This window comes from Centruroides vittatus, unplaced genomic scaffold (assembly GCF_030686945.1).
Source record: "Centruroides vittatus isolate TY-2023 unplaced genomic scaffold, ASM3068694v2 contig_651, whole genome shotgun sequence".
In the NCBI taxonomy this organism is placed as follows: Eukaryota; Metazoa; Arthropoda; class Arachnida; order Scorpiones; family Buthidae; genus Centruroides; species Centruroides vittatus.
In genome coordinates, this window is record NW_027122405.1 from 2,557,232 (window position 1) to 2,572,243 (window position 15,012).

Consider the following 15,012-nt stretch of genomic DNA (forward strand, 5'->3'; position numbering starts at 1 on the left):
GCTATCGCCTCGTTACCGCGCTCTGTAAATATAGACTTATTTTGGTACTGCTTTTATTTAAATTTATGTATGCTCGCCGGTTTTTCTTAGTTTTATACTATTTTTCTGTCGCTATTTAAAATGAATAGCAGAGTTTGAAGGATCGATCTGCATTCAAAATTATATGTACATATATATATATATATATATTTATATATATATATGTACATATATATATATATATATTTATATATGCATAATTCCCACACGTGCCGAATGCTGCCAGGGTAATAAACTCGATAGATACGATTTTAATTTATTGGTGAATCCGAATGATAGGAACCAAAATGAATATTTTTGCTTTCGGGCGATAGAGGTCGTTACATACCAGTTTTCTACCGTGCGAAAGTTTCGTCCATTGTAAACGTAGAAATGATTCATTTGGTTGTCGTTCCCTAATATATTTATCGGGAAAACTGCAATACAAGCGAATAATAAAATAGAATAAAGGAATTTAAATATACGTCTTTTAAAAGAGACGAAAGTAAATCGGGAACGGAACTGATTACTCGAGGGATGGTCGTTATTGATTATTTGTCTTCGAGAAACCGATAAGGAATCGGAGAACGTTCGGGAGATCATTGACGGATGGGCAATATCCAGTATCTAGACAAGTAGAATTTGCACATCAAAGCGTCACGCGAAGGGTAATCCGTCACGTGACATGCCTTACGTGTGGCCTTCGTGTCCGTCTCGGCTATTTACCTGGGAGGATGTTCGCCATCTGAGAATATGTCAACATTTTCTGTCCGTGGAAAGCACCGAAAGCCAACAGTCTACACTTGTCTGCACGCATGCACCAATATGGCTCCTCCCCGGTGTGACGTCATAGTCGAGGAGCGATAGAAGGCGCGTGCAGTAGCGTTAGTGTTAGGGAGGAAAGCTATGGCGGTGCGCTTGGCTCGGCATCCGGGCGCATAAGAGAAAAGAAAAGATGAACGAAGAGAACATCGTCGAGAATTGGCTCAAGTCTCTCCATTTGGGTCGCTATGCGCAGAGTTTCATCGACAACGGTTACGACGATCTAGAAATCTGCAAACAGATAGGAGAGCCAGATTTGGATGCCATCGGAGTGTCGGATGCCACTCATCGCCAGCAGATCCTGCGAGCCGTCAGGGTGTTGTTGGAACATGGAGGAACGGCCGTATACTTCACTCTAGAGGAGAATGCCAGACACGGCCTAGACCCGGCCGACAGTATTAAGGAAGCATTGGTCAAAGAGAAAGAGGCCATCAGGGCAGCGCATTCCCCCGCAAAGAAGTATGTAGACGAATACGAAGAAGGAAAAGCGGAATTCGTCAGATTCCCCAAAATGCAACTCAAGATGATCATTAGAGATAAACTGGTACGAGATGGAATCCGTCTCAGTACTCAACCTTACACCAATCCGGTGAGTAATGCCAAAATATATTCCTCCACGCAAAACACTTTCTTTCCTACTCTCCCTTCTCTTTTATTATTGTTCACTAACACCGAGGCTGGCTAAGCGTTTCTTACTTGTCCATCCAGCAAAACCCACTTAGCTTCTCTTCCACCACCTAAACGCTTGGCTTATTTATCCCATTTACAAAGCATAGACAAATAAAAAGTAGACACTATCTTTCTATTTGGACCATAACCTTCCGGATCGATGAGAGAATTAATTTGATTATTCGTTATACGAGTGGTAAGCGTCACGTTTCGGCTATCCGCTCTCATCCCTTATGTCAATACAAGCCCTTTTGCTATAATAAAACTACATTTTCTTATTCTTACTTATTAAAAATGTTTAACGCGTAACTCTTTCCCGCGAACAAACTAGTTTGATTAATGTTCGAAGGTCCGAGCAGGTTTTTTATCCCCCCACTACACCCAACTGCCTAAAAATGGAATTTTGTCAGGGAAAATTCCCCGCGTAATCTTTTTTGTTTTAGGGAATTGCCTGCCGATATGCATTCTTATCGACGCGAATCGAGGTCGAAAACCTTGACTTTCATCTCCGGGGATTAAAAAAAAACAACGCACTTTAGATTTTCTACCTTTTCTGTGTTTTTTCTTTGTGGAAAATGTTCCGTTCGAAGAGTTTCGCGTGATAATTAGGAACCAATAGAACACTTAACGTCTTGCATGTTGCTTTGGCAGCTGTTGTTATCGCGTGCCACGAAAAGAGCAGCTGTTTCTAGAAAGGAACCACAATATTTTGCTCTAAATAAAATCCACAAACAAGAAATATTTCTTTCTTTTCCATTAAATAAAGTCCTTTTATTTATTTTTCAGCTTAAATGTTTATTCTTCTACTCTTTCCGCTTGAAACTCGATCAAATTTGTTTTTCGTGAGTAAATTTTTTACTGTTTTTTTTTAAACTACGGTTACAAAAAATGAAAAAATAGAAATAAATATAGACTTTGCGAGACTTCATACAAGAAAACTTTAGCCTACCGAATTAAATTTACCTTTCGACTAGTAAAAATATTTTTATTCCCGTTAGAATTTTTACAATTATTTTTTTAGTTCTTTTAGAGAAAATACTCCAAGGAATATCTGCATTTTTGTATCGAAGAATGTTGTTGCAAATGATTTTAGAGGTCGAGGTATTCTTTGTTTTATAAATGCCAACTTATTTAAATTGTTGCAAAAGATTTTTACATAAACTTATTACAGATTCAATTAATGTTAAATAAGTTATGTTCAATGGCGGTTTGTTTGCCTGTTAGGGAGGGGCACTTTAATTTCCTTCGACGTTCTTTTGCTTGTTTTTAATTTTCTTTCTTTTTTTCTCCTATTCATTGTTATAATTATTCTACTTAATTTCATTTCGAGACACGTATCTCTCTCTTATTATATGTACTCGATATTCCTCTTGGTAATAGTTTCGAGCGATAACGACTTTCCGAAAGAGAAAAATAGCGTTTTTCTCAGATTAATATAGCCTTTACCTCCTTGCTGGAGGAGTTATCTTGTCATCTCCCCTTTACCTAACCAGATAAAAGTTTCTACAAACGATCCTATCTTCGCTTCTCTTTTTATAATAGCGACATTTTTTTAAGAGAAACTTCTAACATATTCGTAAAGTAACCCGCTTCGTTCGTGTTCACGAAATGCCCGTGCTCGCCTGCACACTCCTTATCGGTTTCCTAGGTTGCGAGCAATTTTCGACTCAGTCCATTTCCTTAAATTTCTTATTGGTGTAAATGGATTTCTGCTCGGAAAAATTGTTTAGAAATTAATTGGCTAATTTGTTTTGCATCGGAATATTAGTTAATTTTTTCTTTCGTTTGATAAAATTAAATTTTAATAGGACGATAAAATAAAATTTGCAAATCATTAGCAATTTAAAAAAGTGGAAAGCCGTTTTATTTTTCATTGATTTAATGTCAGCTCTGGAAGAGAAGAAAGACCTTACCGGATCGATATTTTGGTGACAGAAGTGGCAAAAAGCTGCTGCCCGGATAATTGATTGCTTATTTATATAAAAAGGGTAAGCAATCAATTGTTGAGAGAGTTTGGAAGACCATCTCGCTAATAATTATAATGTACGTCGGTTTAATGTCCAATCTCGGATGCACGACACGATGCATATTTACTAACGCCGCATCACCTTCAATTCTGTAAATGTTCTCGAGTTTTAAAGCATTCGACACACTCTTCGGATTTTGGATAAGTACTTTGCTTTAATCTCTCTTAAGATGCTTCAAACTGGCTTCCAAACTTCGGAAATTATCGAGAAATTGCTGATTAAACGATCGATCTTCCGTAGATGCCATCTTTGTTTTCGGTTCTTTGCTACAATTTATTCTTAGTAATAATTTCTTCGCGATAATTCTCGAGATATTTCTTTTCTAACTTCTCTTCCGAGTGCTTCCCTCCCCGAAGTAGAGTGTATTTAAAACAAATCAGTGACGTTTGCCATCCTAATTGATGTAGGAGGAGGAGATTCGACGGTTACTCTATGGAGAAATACGACTTTTAACATCTCTAATTAAGTATTCCGTGTCGTATTCACTCCCCAACAAGCGATCGGCATTGATTACGCTACTCTATCGATCCTCTAGTCTTCGGTCGATGAACACACTCTTAAATTTGGTGCGGAATTGGGAATCACGTTCATTTAAAACCGAAACGAGATTGATATATCCGCGTTGGACCGTCCAATTCGACTAGGATTGGCCTTAGAAGCTCACGAAAAACGATTTTTACTTTTCTTATTTTGCATTCTTTCTACAGAGACAGCATCTCCGGTCACGAACCCACCGCGCCACTCGTCATCCTCCTCCACTTCATCCTCCTAATAGCACTGTTCTCGCCGTGTGACTTACAAGCCTTAATTCCATCCAGATATTCTCGAATTCTACCGTAATCATTTATTCAAATGACTACTTTATCAAATTTGAATCACTCTTCTCCGCATTAAACCGACATCTCCACCTCCAAAGCCAATATTTAGCCTAAGGCTACTTTGCTTCTTGGATACTCTCAAAGACTCATTTGGTCACAGTAGAAAAACTTTCCGAGCTTATTTAACTTTCTAAAATCAATGAAAAGATAGAAAATAAGTTCGATATTCTTCAAAAGAGAAGTTTCCTTTCGCGTAATGCCATTAAAAAAAACTTTCTTTTACATTAAAGTTCTCACATTGTAATATCACGCTTATCCCATTGAGGTTTATTTTTAATCTAGAAAAATTCTGAATTCCTGTTGAACGTTTCCTATGATAAATGCATTCTTTTTTGATTTACAGAAGAGTTTTTATTGCCGGACTAACATATATCCTCATAAATATCCGCATTTCTTGTTTGCAACATCAGGAATTCCTGAAGCATCTTCAAAAAGTAAATCTTTCGTTTGGTATGATCGGCGTTTTTTATTCTTTCTTTGGCAGAAGAATGGAAGAAAATAATAATAATAAATTTTTTTGTAGGAGCCAAATGGAGTAAAATTTGTTTAAAAATTTCTATAAGTAATTCTTTTTTAATTAAAAATTCACTATTTTTAAACATGGAGGTTGTTAAGAGAATCGAGTGTAGTATTTGTATTCCCGGTGTATAAGCTAATCGAAGACAATTGAGAGAAGAATGATTTGGTCATTTTCGACCGAGTAAGAGGAGGAAAAGACGTCTTCTGTTCATAACTTCTAAACGAGATCATTACGGAGCTGTTGTCCGAAGGATGCGAGACGTTGCCAAATGGAACAGACCACCATCGATTTGTCACAGTTCTACCGGTCAGATAAGACCTTAGATGTCAGGCTCTTTCCGTCGGCTTTACTCGACTCTTGGTCTGTCTTATAGATTGACACAACCAAGCCTCGGGGTCACCGAATTGATTAATTTACCAGAAAACTGTTTCCGATTGTGCTTCGTTAGCGATTACCTCGATTGTCCGTTAAAAATCGAGATAAATCCAAAAATTGTGGTCGTGTGCGTTGTCTTTTCATCTCCGAATCTATACGTTTATATATAAATTTTTTGCTTTCCTGGTTGCGTTCAAAGCCCTCTCTTATGTAACAATCCGGCCCAGCGGGTGACAAATGGCTGTATAAGCTGCCTAGCCCTAACAACTACCATTATTGTAACCTTCGTTAAGGTTTCGCTTTCTCCTTAATTGGTGTTGCTGTCTCCTCCTATCGTGCCGATGACAACTTCCTCCCTCTTCATTCATTCTCCGACTTACCCTTATTAGTACGTTATTTTACCTCGTTGGCGATTTAGCATTTGTTATCCTCTGTTTAATATCAGAAATAATGTTTTGTAAATACGCCGGGTTTTAAAATAATGGATCTAAATATTGATATAAGAATTCCAACTCCCGAACTATTTTTTCCGGGTGGTCTCCGAGATTAAATTGTAAGTCTTTCGTCGCTCGCCTCGAACAAAAGTATTTTCTTTGCTGGCATTTGTATAGAATCAGGGAAAGAGGCCGAGGTGGTCCGAGACGGATGACCTCATTGTCCAGACTAACCTGGCCGCTTTTGCTGTGGGCAACGACCTTGAATCGTGGCCCATATTCTTCAATCTAGACCCGACCTCGGTTTTAAATATGTAACTAAAAATGAATTTATTATCCGCGCAGGCCCCTTAAATTTGTTTCCTCTCTCTAATTAGTTTTTCTCTCAAAGTCTTCGACAATGAAAGAGGATGGGAGAAAAACCTCTAGTGTGTGTAACTAGCTCTATTCTTTTTATAATCAATAGAAACGATCTGTGAGAATCTCCATCCGTTCCCAAGGTATTAACAAATAGATCTTGCATTAGAAACAATTTTATTCTTTAGGAGAAACAAACTGTTATTTTTTATTTTTTATTTTAGAATGACAACCAGTTGATAAAATACAAGGGCCTACTCCAAGCGCATTACCATCTTTTATTGTAAGTTTTCAAGTATTTTCCGAGTTAAAAAAATAGTCTGAAAGGTTCTTTCAAGGCGAATAGAGTAACTTGTATCTAGAATAAGTTGGGGTTTTAACCGAAAGAAGTCCCAGAGGACTTTCGGTTCGCTGCATTAATTTCTACTGTTTATAAGAATATAAGGAAAGGGAGGTGGAAAAATCAATGGCGAAACGTCTTTCTTTTCTCGACGATTCCTCGCTAGATCCGAGAATCATCCGCTTAAATATTTAAAAAATTTTGCCTATGCACCCTGTGGAGAAGGATTCCATTCTAGAAGTCGATTTCCCCTCCTTCGCCATTTTTTCCTCCATTGTTTTAGTCGCGGGGGGAGAGAGATAGATAGATAGATACGCCGTTTGTAAGGTTATAGTCGGACAGCTAGAGAAGATGCCTCCTCTACCTAAAATAGAAGGGATTCGCCCGTGCTCTTTCGCTTTGAGACAGACCGAATTAGACAATGGGCCAGGGGGACGCCTTGAAAAATAGCTGCTATAAAGAGGCGGGCTGTCGTATTGTGACGTCATCGGAATAATAATGACGAAATCCTTAACGAGACTCTCTGGCATAGGCTTTTTATTTCCTTTGTGTCATGCGCTAGGCTAGGACCCGGGTTACAAAGATTTGTGACCGTATCGCATTTGTAACTATTAGGATCTCGACACGAGTCGGATACTGTTGCCACCGGTCTTCCGGACCAGAAAAGATATCGGATTATCTTCTCCTAGGAAGGCCTCTTACGGTTTAATATTCTTATTCGAAGGAGGAAAATAATCTACCCGCTCCTCCTAGTAGTCAGGGTGCTAATGGGTGGAACCATAATTAAATGTACGTGCTTTGCACGAAGTAACTAATCGGAATATTTATGGTGTATATTTTTGTCTGCCGAGTTTATAATTGTGCTCTAACCGAATAAAGGTGCCCTATAGAAATATTTGGATTACGGGTCGCCGACCTTATCGTTGTCGAGTAGAGATTCGTATGAAAAAATCGATCCGTTTTCCCACCTATCGAACGGGAGTGAGTCAGTCGGACTCCACCCAGAACGGGGTCCTGCGGATGACCCACCACCCGCCTGCTGACAACACGGGGTATTTGATTGTTAGCCAAAAGCCGGCTATGCTAAAAATGGCCGACGGATGCCAACAATTCTATAGCGTGCGGGGGTTTATACTCGCTGGCTAAGGGGTTGCAGATAATGCAGCGGTGGGCCTATCTCCTCGCACACTGGGCTACTACAAACCGGACTCTATCGGATATCTTCACGTTTTGCATGGTGCTCGATCGGTCGTTGCAGGTCGTCTCTAGTTAACGAGAGATCCGTTCATTTGCCTGTCGGGGGAACCTTGTACAAATGTCGGTTCCCGCATACCGTTTTACGGCACGTCATAAAGGAGAAGGGAGATAAGGCGGCCGTTTTAAGACGACGACCAGGTGATGGCAGATAGAAAAGAGCCTAGGGCCAACTGGCTATCCCCGATTATCGCGGCAGATAGCGTTGACAGGAATGGGAGGTGGTCGGACGACTGATCCGTTCTGTGCAAAAAAAAAGGTCCTTAAATGGAAGAAGGTCTTCTCCCTCCTTTTCGTAGATTTAAACGTTTACTTCTTCTTACCCGCATATTTACCGGTAATTATTTAGATAATTATCATAATTATCTCGGATGCGATCATTGTATCGGAGTACCACTAATAAAACGCTTGCTTGTATTCAGTTAGCCTTTCGTTACCGCATCTGTAAGCGTTTAACACTTTAATATAATTGATTTATGCCGAATGAGAATGCAGACGTTACGTGTAAAATGGCACATATTAAGACTGCGTTCGAATAATTGGTTATTCTAATTTAGATACAGATCGCCATCATCGTCGATGCAGTTTTCGCTTGGAAATTTGAAGAAATTCTCGCTTTTGATGCGTCTATTTCGTAAAAATCTCATCCCTTGGAATGACGGAATTGTAATTTTCGTTTCTTTCTGCGAATACCTAACCCTTTCTAGATTTAATTTTAATGGTTTAATGACACTTCCGATACGATTCCGAAAAGACTGGCATTTTTCCATTAATTCTTCTTCGCATCGATTCGTCATTATAGAAAACAAATGAATGTCCAATAAGTAGATTCTATCGTTCGAACTGATCGATCGGCATCCATTCTATCGACTCGATATTTAAAAGTAGTTGATTTATGGTCCTTAGTTGGCACGCGATTCTCTCGTTATGACGATTAGATGGCGTATAGGACGTCTCCGACTTTTCCTTAATCCCTTATTCCATTAAGCCTTTATGACGTCATAAATCCTTCCTCCACACCGGCTCGTACTTTTAGAGCCGGGCGTCGATTGCACCGACCTTTGTTTACCTTAATTACTATCGTTCGATGTGCTTGTATCACCGAATCTCGTTTGTAGGATCCTCGAATTACTTTCGTGGATCGGATTCTCCCCCTACGGTGACAAAAGGAAACAGTTTTTGCTGCCGGGGAATGGTCGTAACCTTGGGCTTTTTTTCTCTCCCCTCTCGGGTTCATTAATCTCTTCTTTACATTAATAAGTAAATTCGAAGATGGGGCGAAGGAAAAGGCCGATATCTGCTGAGCCATCTTCGGATCGATAATTTACTTATTGCTTTATCGATCTGCTCTATCGATTTTCGCAGGAAACAAAAATTCGAAAGAAATCAAAGTGAATAAAAGAATGCATTAAGGTTATTATCCAGTAAAAACATTTAGAAATCGTTTACTATTTTGTTCGCGTTAAAGTGACATTTTTAAATACTCCAATGAGGCTCTGTTCGGCAGAGTTATTGTTACTCGAATGCCGTTATTCGCGCATTCGAATTTATAGAAGCACCAAAACCTGATATCCATATTGTTATTGTTTGCCGTTTATCTTTTGGTATTTAGCAAAGGGGTTTTTCTCTTTATAGACTTCTTTTCTTACGTAGTTCTCCACTCACTTATTACTGAAGGATCAACTTAGTTTCTCCATCCTCTCGATCTTCTCTTGGGTACCATTCTTGTCGTCAATTTGGATCATCTCTCGTCGTTTGTCTCGTCCAGTTTCGTTTTAATGGTCCTGAGTGTTCTACAACGTCCTTAATTCCTGTTCTTCTTGTTTCCTCTCGATTTTATCGCTCAATTTAATTTTCGGAACTGTTTTTTTTCCTCATTGCTCTCTACTTTTTTTTTATTAGTCTTCCTTCCAGTTTTTCTAAGATGTAGTACTATTGTACGAGTATTATTTTTAGAAAGGTCAAAGTTTATCCCATACATCTATACGAACCTTTACTCTTGTTTTTTACACCACGAAAGTAAAGACGACGCAAACATTGGTGGTTAAATGTGCCATTTTAGTCACAATTTTAATGCAATTTTAACAATGCTCAAGAGCTATTCAACAGTTCTGATCTTTTAAACAGATCGTTCAATATAGAACATTCCTTGCTAACCTAAATTTTATGGTTAACATAATATTTTGACAATGTAACGCTATTATCGTAGGGGATTTTATGCCGGGCGACCTCAAAAGCTTGAAAAAGGGTGTAAAACTTTCAATTTTTTTGATTTTTACATTATTAAAGTTTTATTTACTCTATCGTTTAATTCAATGATGATTTCTTTTCCTTGAACAGATAAAATAACATAATAAAGTCTCAACGTATTGAGCATACCTAGAGTTGCGTAGGACATAAATTCGGCCCAAATAAAATGGAAAATTTTTTCCTGTTTTATATGGCTCTTTCTAATCGAAAAATCTGCTTTTATGTTAAATTGTCGAATTTATGCCTCTGATAGCTCTAGGTATTTTCAACGTTTAGCGACTTTATTATAAGATTTTTACTGTTTAATAAAAAGGAATCGTCATTACATTAAATTATACGATAGATAAACTTTAATAACTCAAAATATTTATAAAAAAAATCAAAACTGTTTATCTTCTATTCAAATTTTGCATGTTTTGAGGTCAACATCCCTAAATACAGTACATGTTTACCTTTCCCTAGCACACAATTATTAAGCCCATTTCTAATTAATAAAGCTTTAAAAATATTATTATATATGCCAAAGAACTCTTGCAAAACACAAATTTACATTTTATTAATAAAAAAATTAAATTTTCCATTTGAATATATTTATAAAACGACTTAATAAATTTTATATAATAGGAAATACAGCACTTAATTGATAGTTGAACCCAGCAGAGTTCAATCCACTGGTTTAAGGGAGATTCAAAAACAAATTCCAACAAGAATTTTTATTAGTTCTATAAATTTAAAATAAAATCATTAGCTGCTATCGGAATTTAATAAGAAAAAAACATGTATTTTCTCTATTATCGGTATGATTTTTTGTCACAAAAGCACTGCATTGCCTTTTGCAACGTAACAGGTCATATAAATGCATAAATGTAATATATAATATATAACAAGAACTGTAAATAAGTAAACACTGTATATGCATAATAAATAAGAGAATTCGTGTATACACGCGCGTATTCAAATTATGTAAATATTAGGCCATTTAGATGACTTGACATCACTTGCTGTGTGATTTTTAACAAAACAATCTTTTGTTACTGTCTTTGGTTGTCACGTGGTGATGGCTTATCGCCACACGATCACGCTCTTGTTAATCTCTATTATCACTTGTCACGCGAGCGTCACGCAAATCCACGATTACAAATTAGTGTGGTCACACCAACATTTTTAATGGCATTCTACTCACGTGAGCGCGCTTACCGGTTTTTAATCAATTTTTAATCCGTATTAATGAAACATTTTGTAACAAAGTTGCTCTTGGGAAAGTCAAAATCATATATATTTTTTACTCTATTTGTTACGTGGTATTGCATATTTTATTATATTTTGTGTGTAAAAACTGCTACGTTTGTTTGAAGAGAGAGAGAGAGAGAGAGAGAGAGAAATCATTTTGTTTAAAAAAAAATTATGTATAAATATTTATTCGGCCGAATTTTCAATTTCGAGGTCAGACGCAGCACCGGAAGCAGTCAATGTCACGTGAGTTGCCATGGTAACAGGACACAAGGCCACCGGGTTGTGGCTGCGGTTAAACCTTTCACTCGGACGATGCGCCTGCGGAAAACTCGATAAACTCGTTCTTTTATGACACTTTTAATCATTGGGTTTGGATCTGTCTCGGGGTTTAAATCGAAAAGAAAGAAAATTTCGAAGTAAAAGTTTCTTTGGTTTATTCTTATTCGCCATTTTTTCCATTATCGTGTCTTGGTTACCTAGGCAACGATGGGTAAGCACCATACCAAGGCCCTAGGTAAAGGAAGAGAAGAAATGAGACGCCGATACCATCTGAATAGACTCGGTCACAGTCTGTCACCCGCCTCGGGATGTTGATGTCATAAATCCACGCGCCATTATACCACCCCTTGGCTATTATGCGACAGATTTATCGTTATACATCGTCTTTATAAATAGCATTAGCCCTATGTGTAACGACACCTCCTCACTTACCCTCGGGTCAACCGAAACTCTTTTCTTAATTATTTTCCTCAATTCTCGAATAGAAATTTGGTGATTAAAACACTTTGCCAATTTCCCTTTAAAATGGCATTAACAATAAAAAAAGAAAACTTTTGTTTTTCTAGGATGCATCCAGAGGCCATTTGGAATCTCTAGCCGGGTTGTACGCGGAAGAACTTAGAACACATTACAGAGATGTCTTGGACCGATTGGAGGAATTAAGGAAGAGAAGAGTAGCCATTGATTTCCCACCCCTACCGCTGGACAGTGACAATCTAGGTCTGAAAGCGCCTCATAATTTTAAGCCAGGAAAATATTCGGTGAGTTGTTTATATAAATCCCCAACAATTTCTAAACACATGTTTGTAGTGAGATGACGTTGACGTTGACGTTGTGTGGTTCCTCAGCCGTCCAGTTGTCTAAGTGACCACGAAGAGGACAACATTTACAGCTTGTACCAGTGCCCCTACGCAGCGACCTGTAGTCGTACCCAAAGGTGAGTTATAATGGCGTTTTGACGCATTGGTACTCTTTACGCAAGAGCTTTATTTAATCATTTAGGGGAGGAGAAACGAATCGTAAGTTAACTATTCCCGGGGGTTATCTGATGGAGACACGTTTCTGTCCTTCGCGATCCTCTCGACGTCGGAATATCTGAAACTAAACCGTGATAGATGGAATCGAAGACGACGTTATTTGATTCTCAGGAGGAGCAATGAGTCGAGTTAATAAAGCGTGCCCGAGGATGGTAGAGCGAGATAAGGTATCTCGTTAACATTGCAAGATACTAAGGTATAGCTCTGGCATCTGTGTGTCGTGGCAATTTGCACCGCAAGTCCCAAGTGCGACAACCTCAATAAGAATGCAAATAACTCCGAGGAGTACGGTCCAGTAAAGCCGAAATCCCGTTGTCCTGACAACCGTATTCTGTTGCCTGGCAACGCATCACTTGACCCGGACCGGTGAAGATGGAGGATGAAAGATCGTAAGGTTCAATTAAAGTCCCTGCACCTTTGTTGATTTAGTCGTTTTCCTTTTACAGAAAAGGGGGCGAAACACAGCCGATTGTAGCTAATCAAGTGCGACTTGAGAGGAGGGAACGTCCATAATCTGATAGACTACAACGATTTTGGCAAAAGCTTAACCAGATAAAATGATTTAACGAATTTTAGGTTTCTCTATCGCGAAATTAATTAGATTCTCCTGATTTTTAGGATTAAGTTTTGAATGGGAAATTTCTGCTTTAGTAGCAGAAACATCGGAATCTAACTGGACTGAACAATTAAAATTAGATTAAAGAGATTTGGTAGAATTAAAACAGGGTAAACGAGAAATGCAATATGGAAAAGAAAAAGAAAGAAAGAAACGAAACCAAATAAAAGTTTTCCAAACGATTAAAAATTGCATGAAATGCCTAATAATGAGATTTGATTACCCCCAGGAATTATTAAATCGGTGGAATGTAATTACTAAATCAGCGTTAAGAAAATTATCAATTAAATCTTAAATATCAATTAATTTTTATCATTTTTTAAAATTATTTTAATTAAATATAAAAATAAAGTTATTAACTTTCCTCGTTAAATATCCTTTTTTTAAAAAATGCGATTTACTAATAGAAAAATTCGTCCAACTAGTCACACAAATTCTTTAAAGTGTAAATAGTTGAATCCAGTTTTAAAAAATTCACATTTCATAATAAAAAACCCTTAAATTTAACTGTCCGAATCTTCTCATTAACATAAATTAAGTTTTAATGAATCACTTTTAAGAGGCATTTTCCGTAGAGATGAGAGAAAAATCGTACTTTTTACCAAACACATTATGATTTATAACAGGCTTTTCCCCCTTTTTGTGGTAGGATCATCACGTGATAAGAGGTGTGGTTCTTTTTTTCTTCCCCTCTTGCATTACCTGGCAACTTGTCATTTCATTCCACAAAGAACAGGCAGATGTCCGACGACTAGCATCTCAATCTAATGAATTCGTTCTTCTCTTACGATTGAACAGGAATAAAATAACCCAAATGCATCGGGATAAATTACACCTGTTGTATGAATTATTAATGGATGTTTAAGTTGAATCCTCTCCTATTGAAAGAACCGTTATTAACTAAGTTTCTTCCATTCGAAATTTCACAAAAACAAAAAAAGAAAAAGAAAAAAAAATCGTGTCAGTAGTGATGATTTAATTCATCTAGATCATGTAAAAGTAGTGTTTCTTTGCCATTTTCGACGCTTTTAACAACAGAATTATTGCTGTAAGAATAGTAAGAATAGGTTCTTCTCTAAATAAATAAACTAGGAAATTCGCTCCACATACCACTTTAAAGGTTTGTCTTCTTTTGTGCTGTAATGCTCTTTAATTACTCGAAAAGAAAACAAACAGCAAGATCAATCAAAATGATATACTGTTTTACAAGTTCGATGACTTTAAACTTTAAATTTTGCATAATTTATGTATTTTTTTGCTTAAATTTTTACATATTCAATCCACCCTTATATATATATATATATATATATATACACAGGGATACGTGGTAAAGTGAATTTTCCTAAAATCTTACGCAATACAAACGGATGATTAAGTGAATATTTTTGCAAAAATCCGAACAGTTTTGCATCGTGGTTAACGCCCACGAAAATAAATAAAATTATGAAATTAAATTACATTTTTTTTCAAAAAATGTAGTAAATTTACAGCGTAAGTAAGAAATGATAAAGCTTATAATTTAACTAATTTCTGTAAATAACGAGTAACGAAGAAATTCCTTAGTCGACTATAATCATCTTCACGGCAATTACATGGAATTTATCCAACAAAGTAATCCCAAAATTGTCTCCACACAACAGAAGAGCAATTGCTTTTGTTCGCGAGATTTTGTTGGTTGTTTATGTCTATTTATAGATACGTGACACTTTAGGGATTCGTTTCTAACTCCCGTCTGTACGAAGAACACTATTTTCGTCCATATAGTCTCCTCGGTGGGGGTACTCATATAATATTTAAGAGCAAGTGACATAAATGTCAACTCACCAGAGATTGATTATTATTTTTAATGAACTGATACGACTCCCGTCAAACTTTTTTCATAACCTTAGGCAACAGCCAGATT

At 37.2% G+C, this 15,012-nt stretch overlaps 1 protein-coding gene across 1 annotated transcript in view; it reads left to right on the plus strand.

Moving 5' to 3' along the window:
* Positions 1–635: 635 nt before the first annotated feature.
* LOC136979908 (SAM and SH3 domain-containing protein 1-like) overlaps positions 636–15,012 on the plus strand; it is a 133,647-nt gene continuing 119,270 nt past the window's right edge. The window contains exons 1-3 of the mRNA XM_067275941.1: positions 636–1,429; positions 12,023–12,217; positions 12,305–12,393. Of these exons, the coding sequence (XP_067132042.1) occupies positions 974–1,429; positions 12,023–12,217; positions 12,305–12,393 (740 nt within the window). The 5' untranslated portion in view covers positions 636–973. The remainder of the gene's footprint in view (positions 1,430–12,022; positions 12,218–12,304; positions 12,394–15,012) is intronic.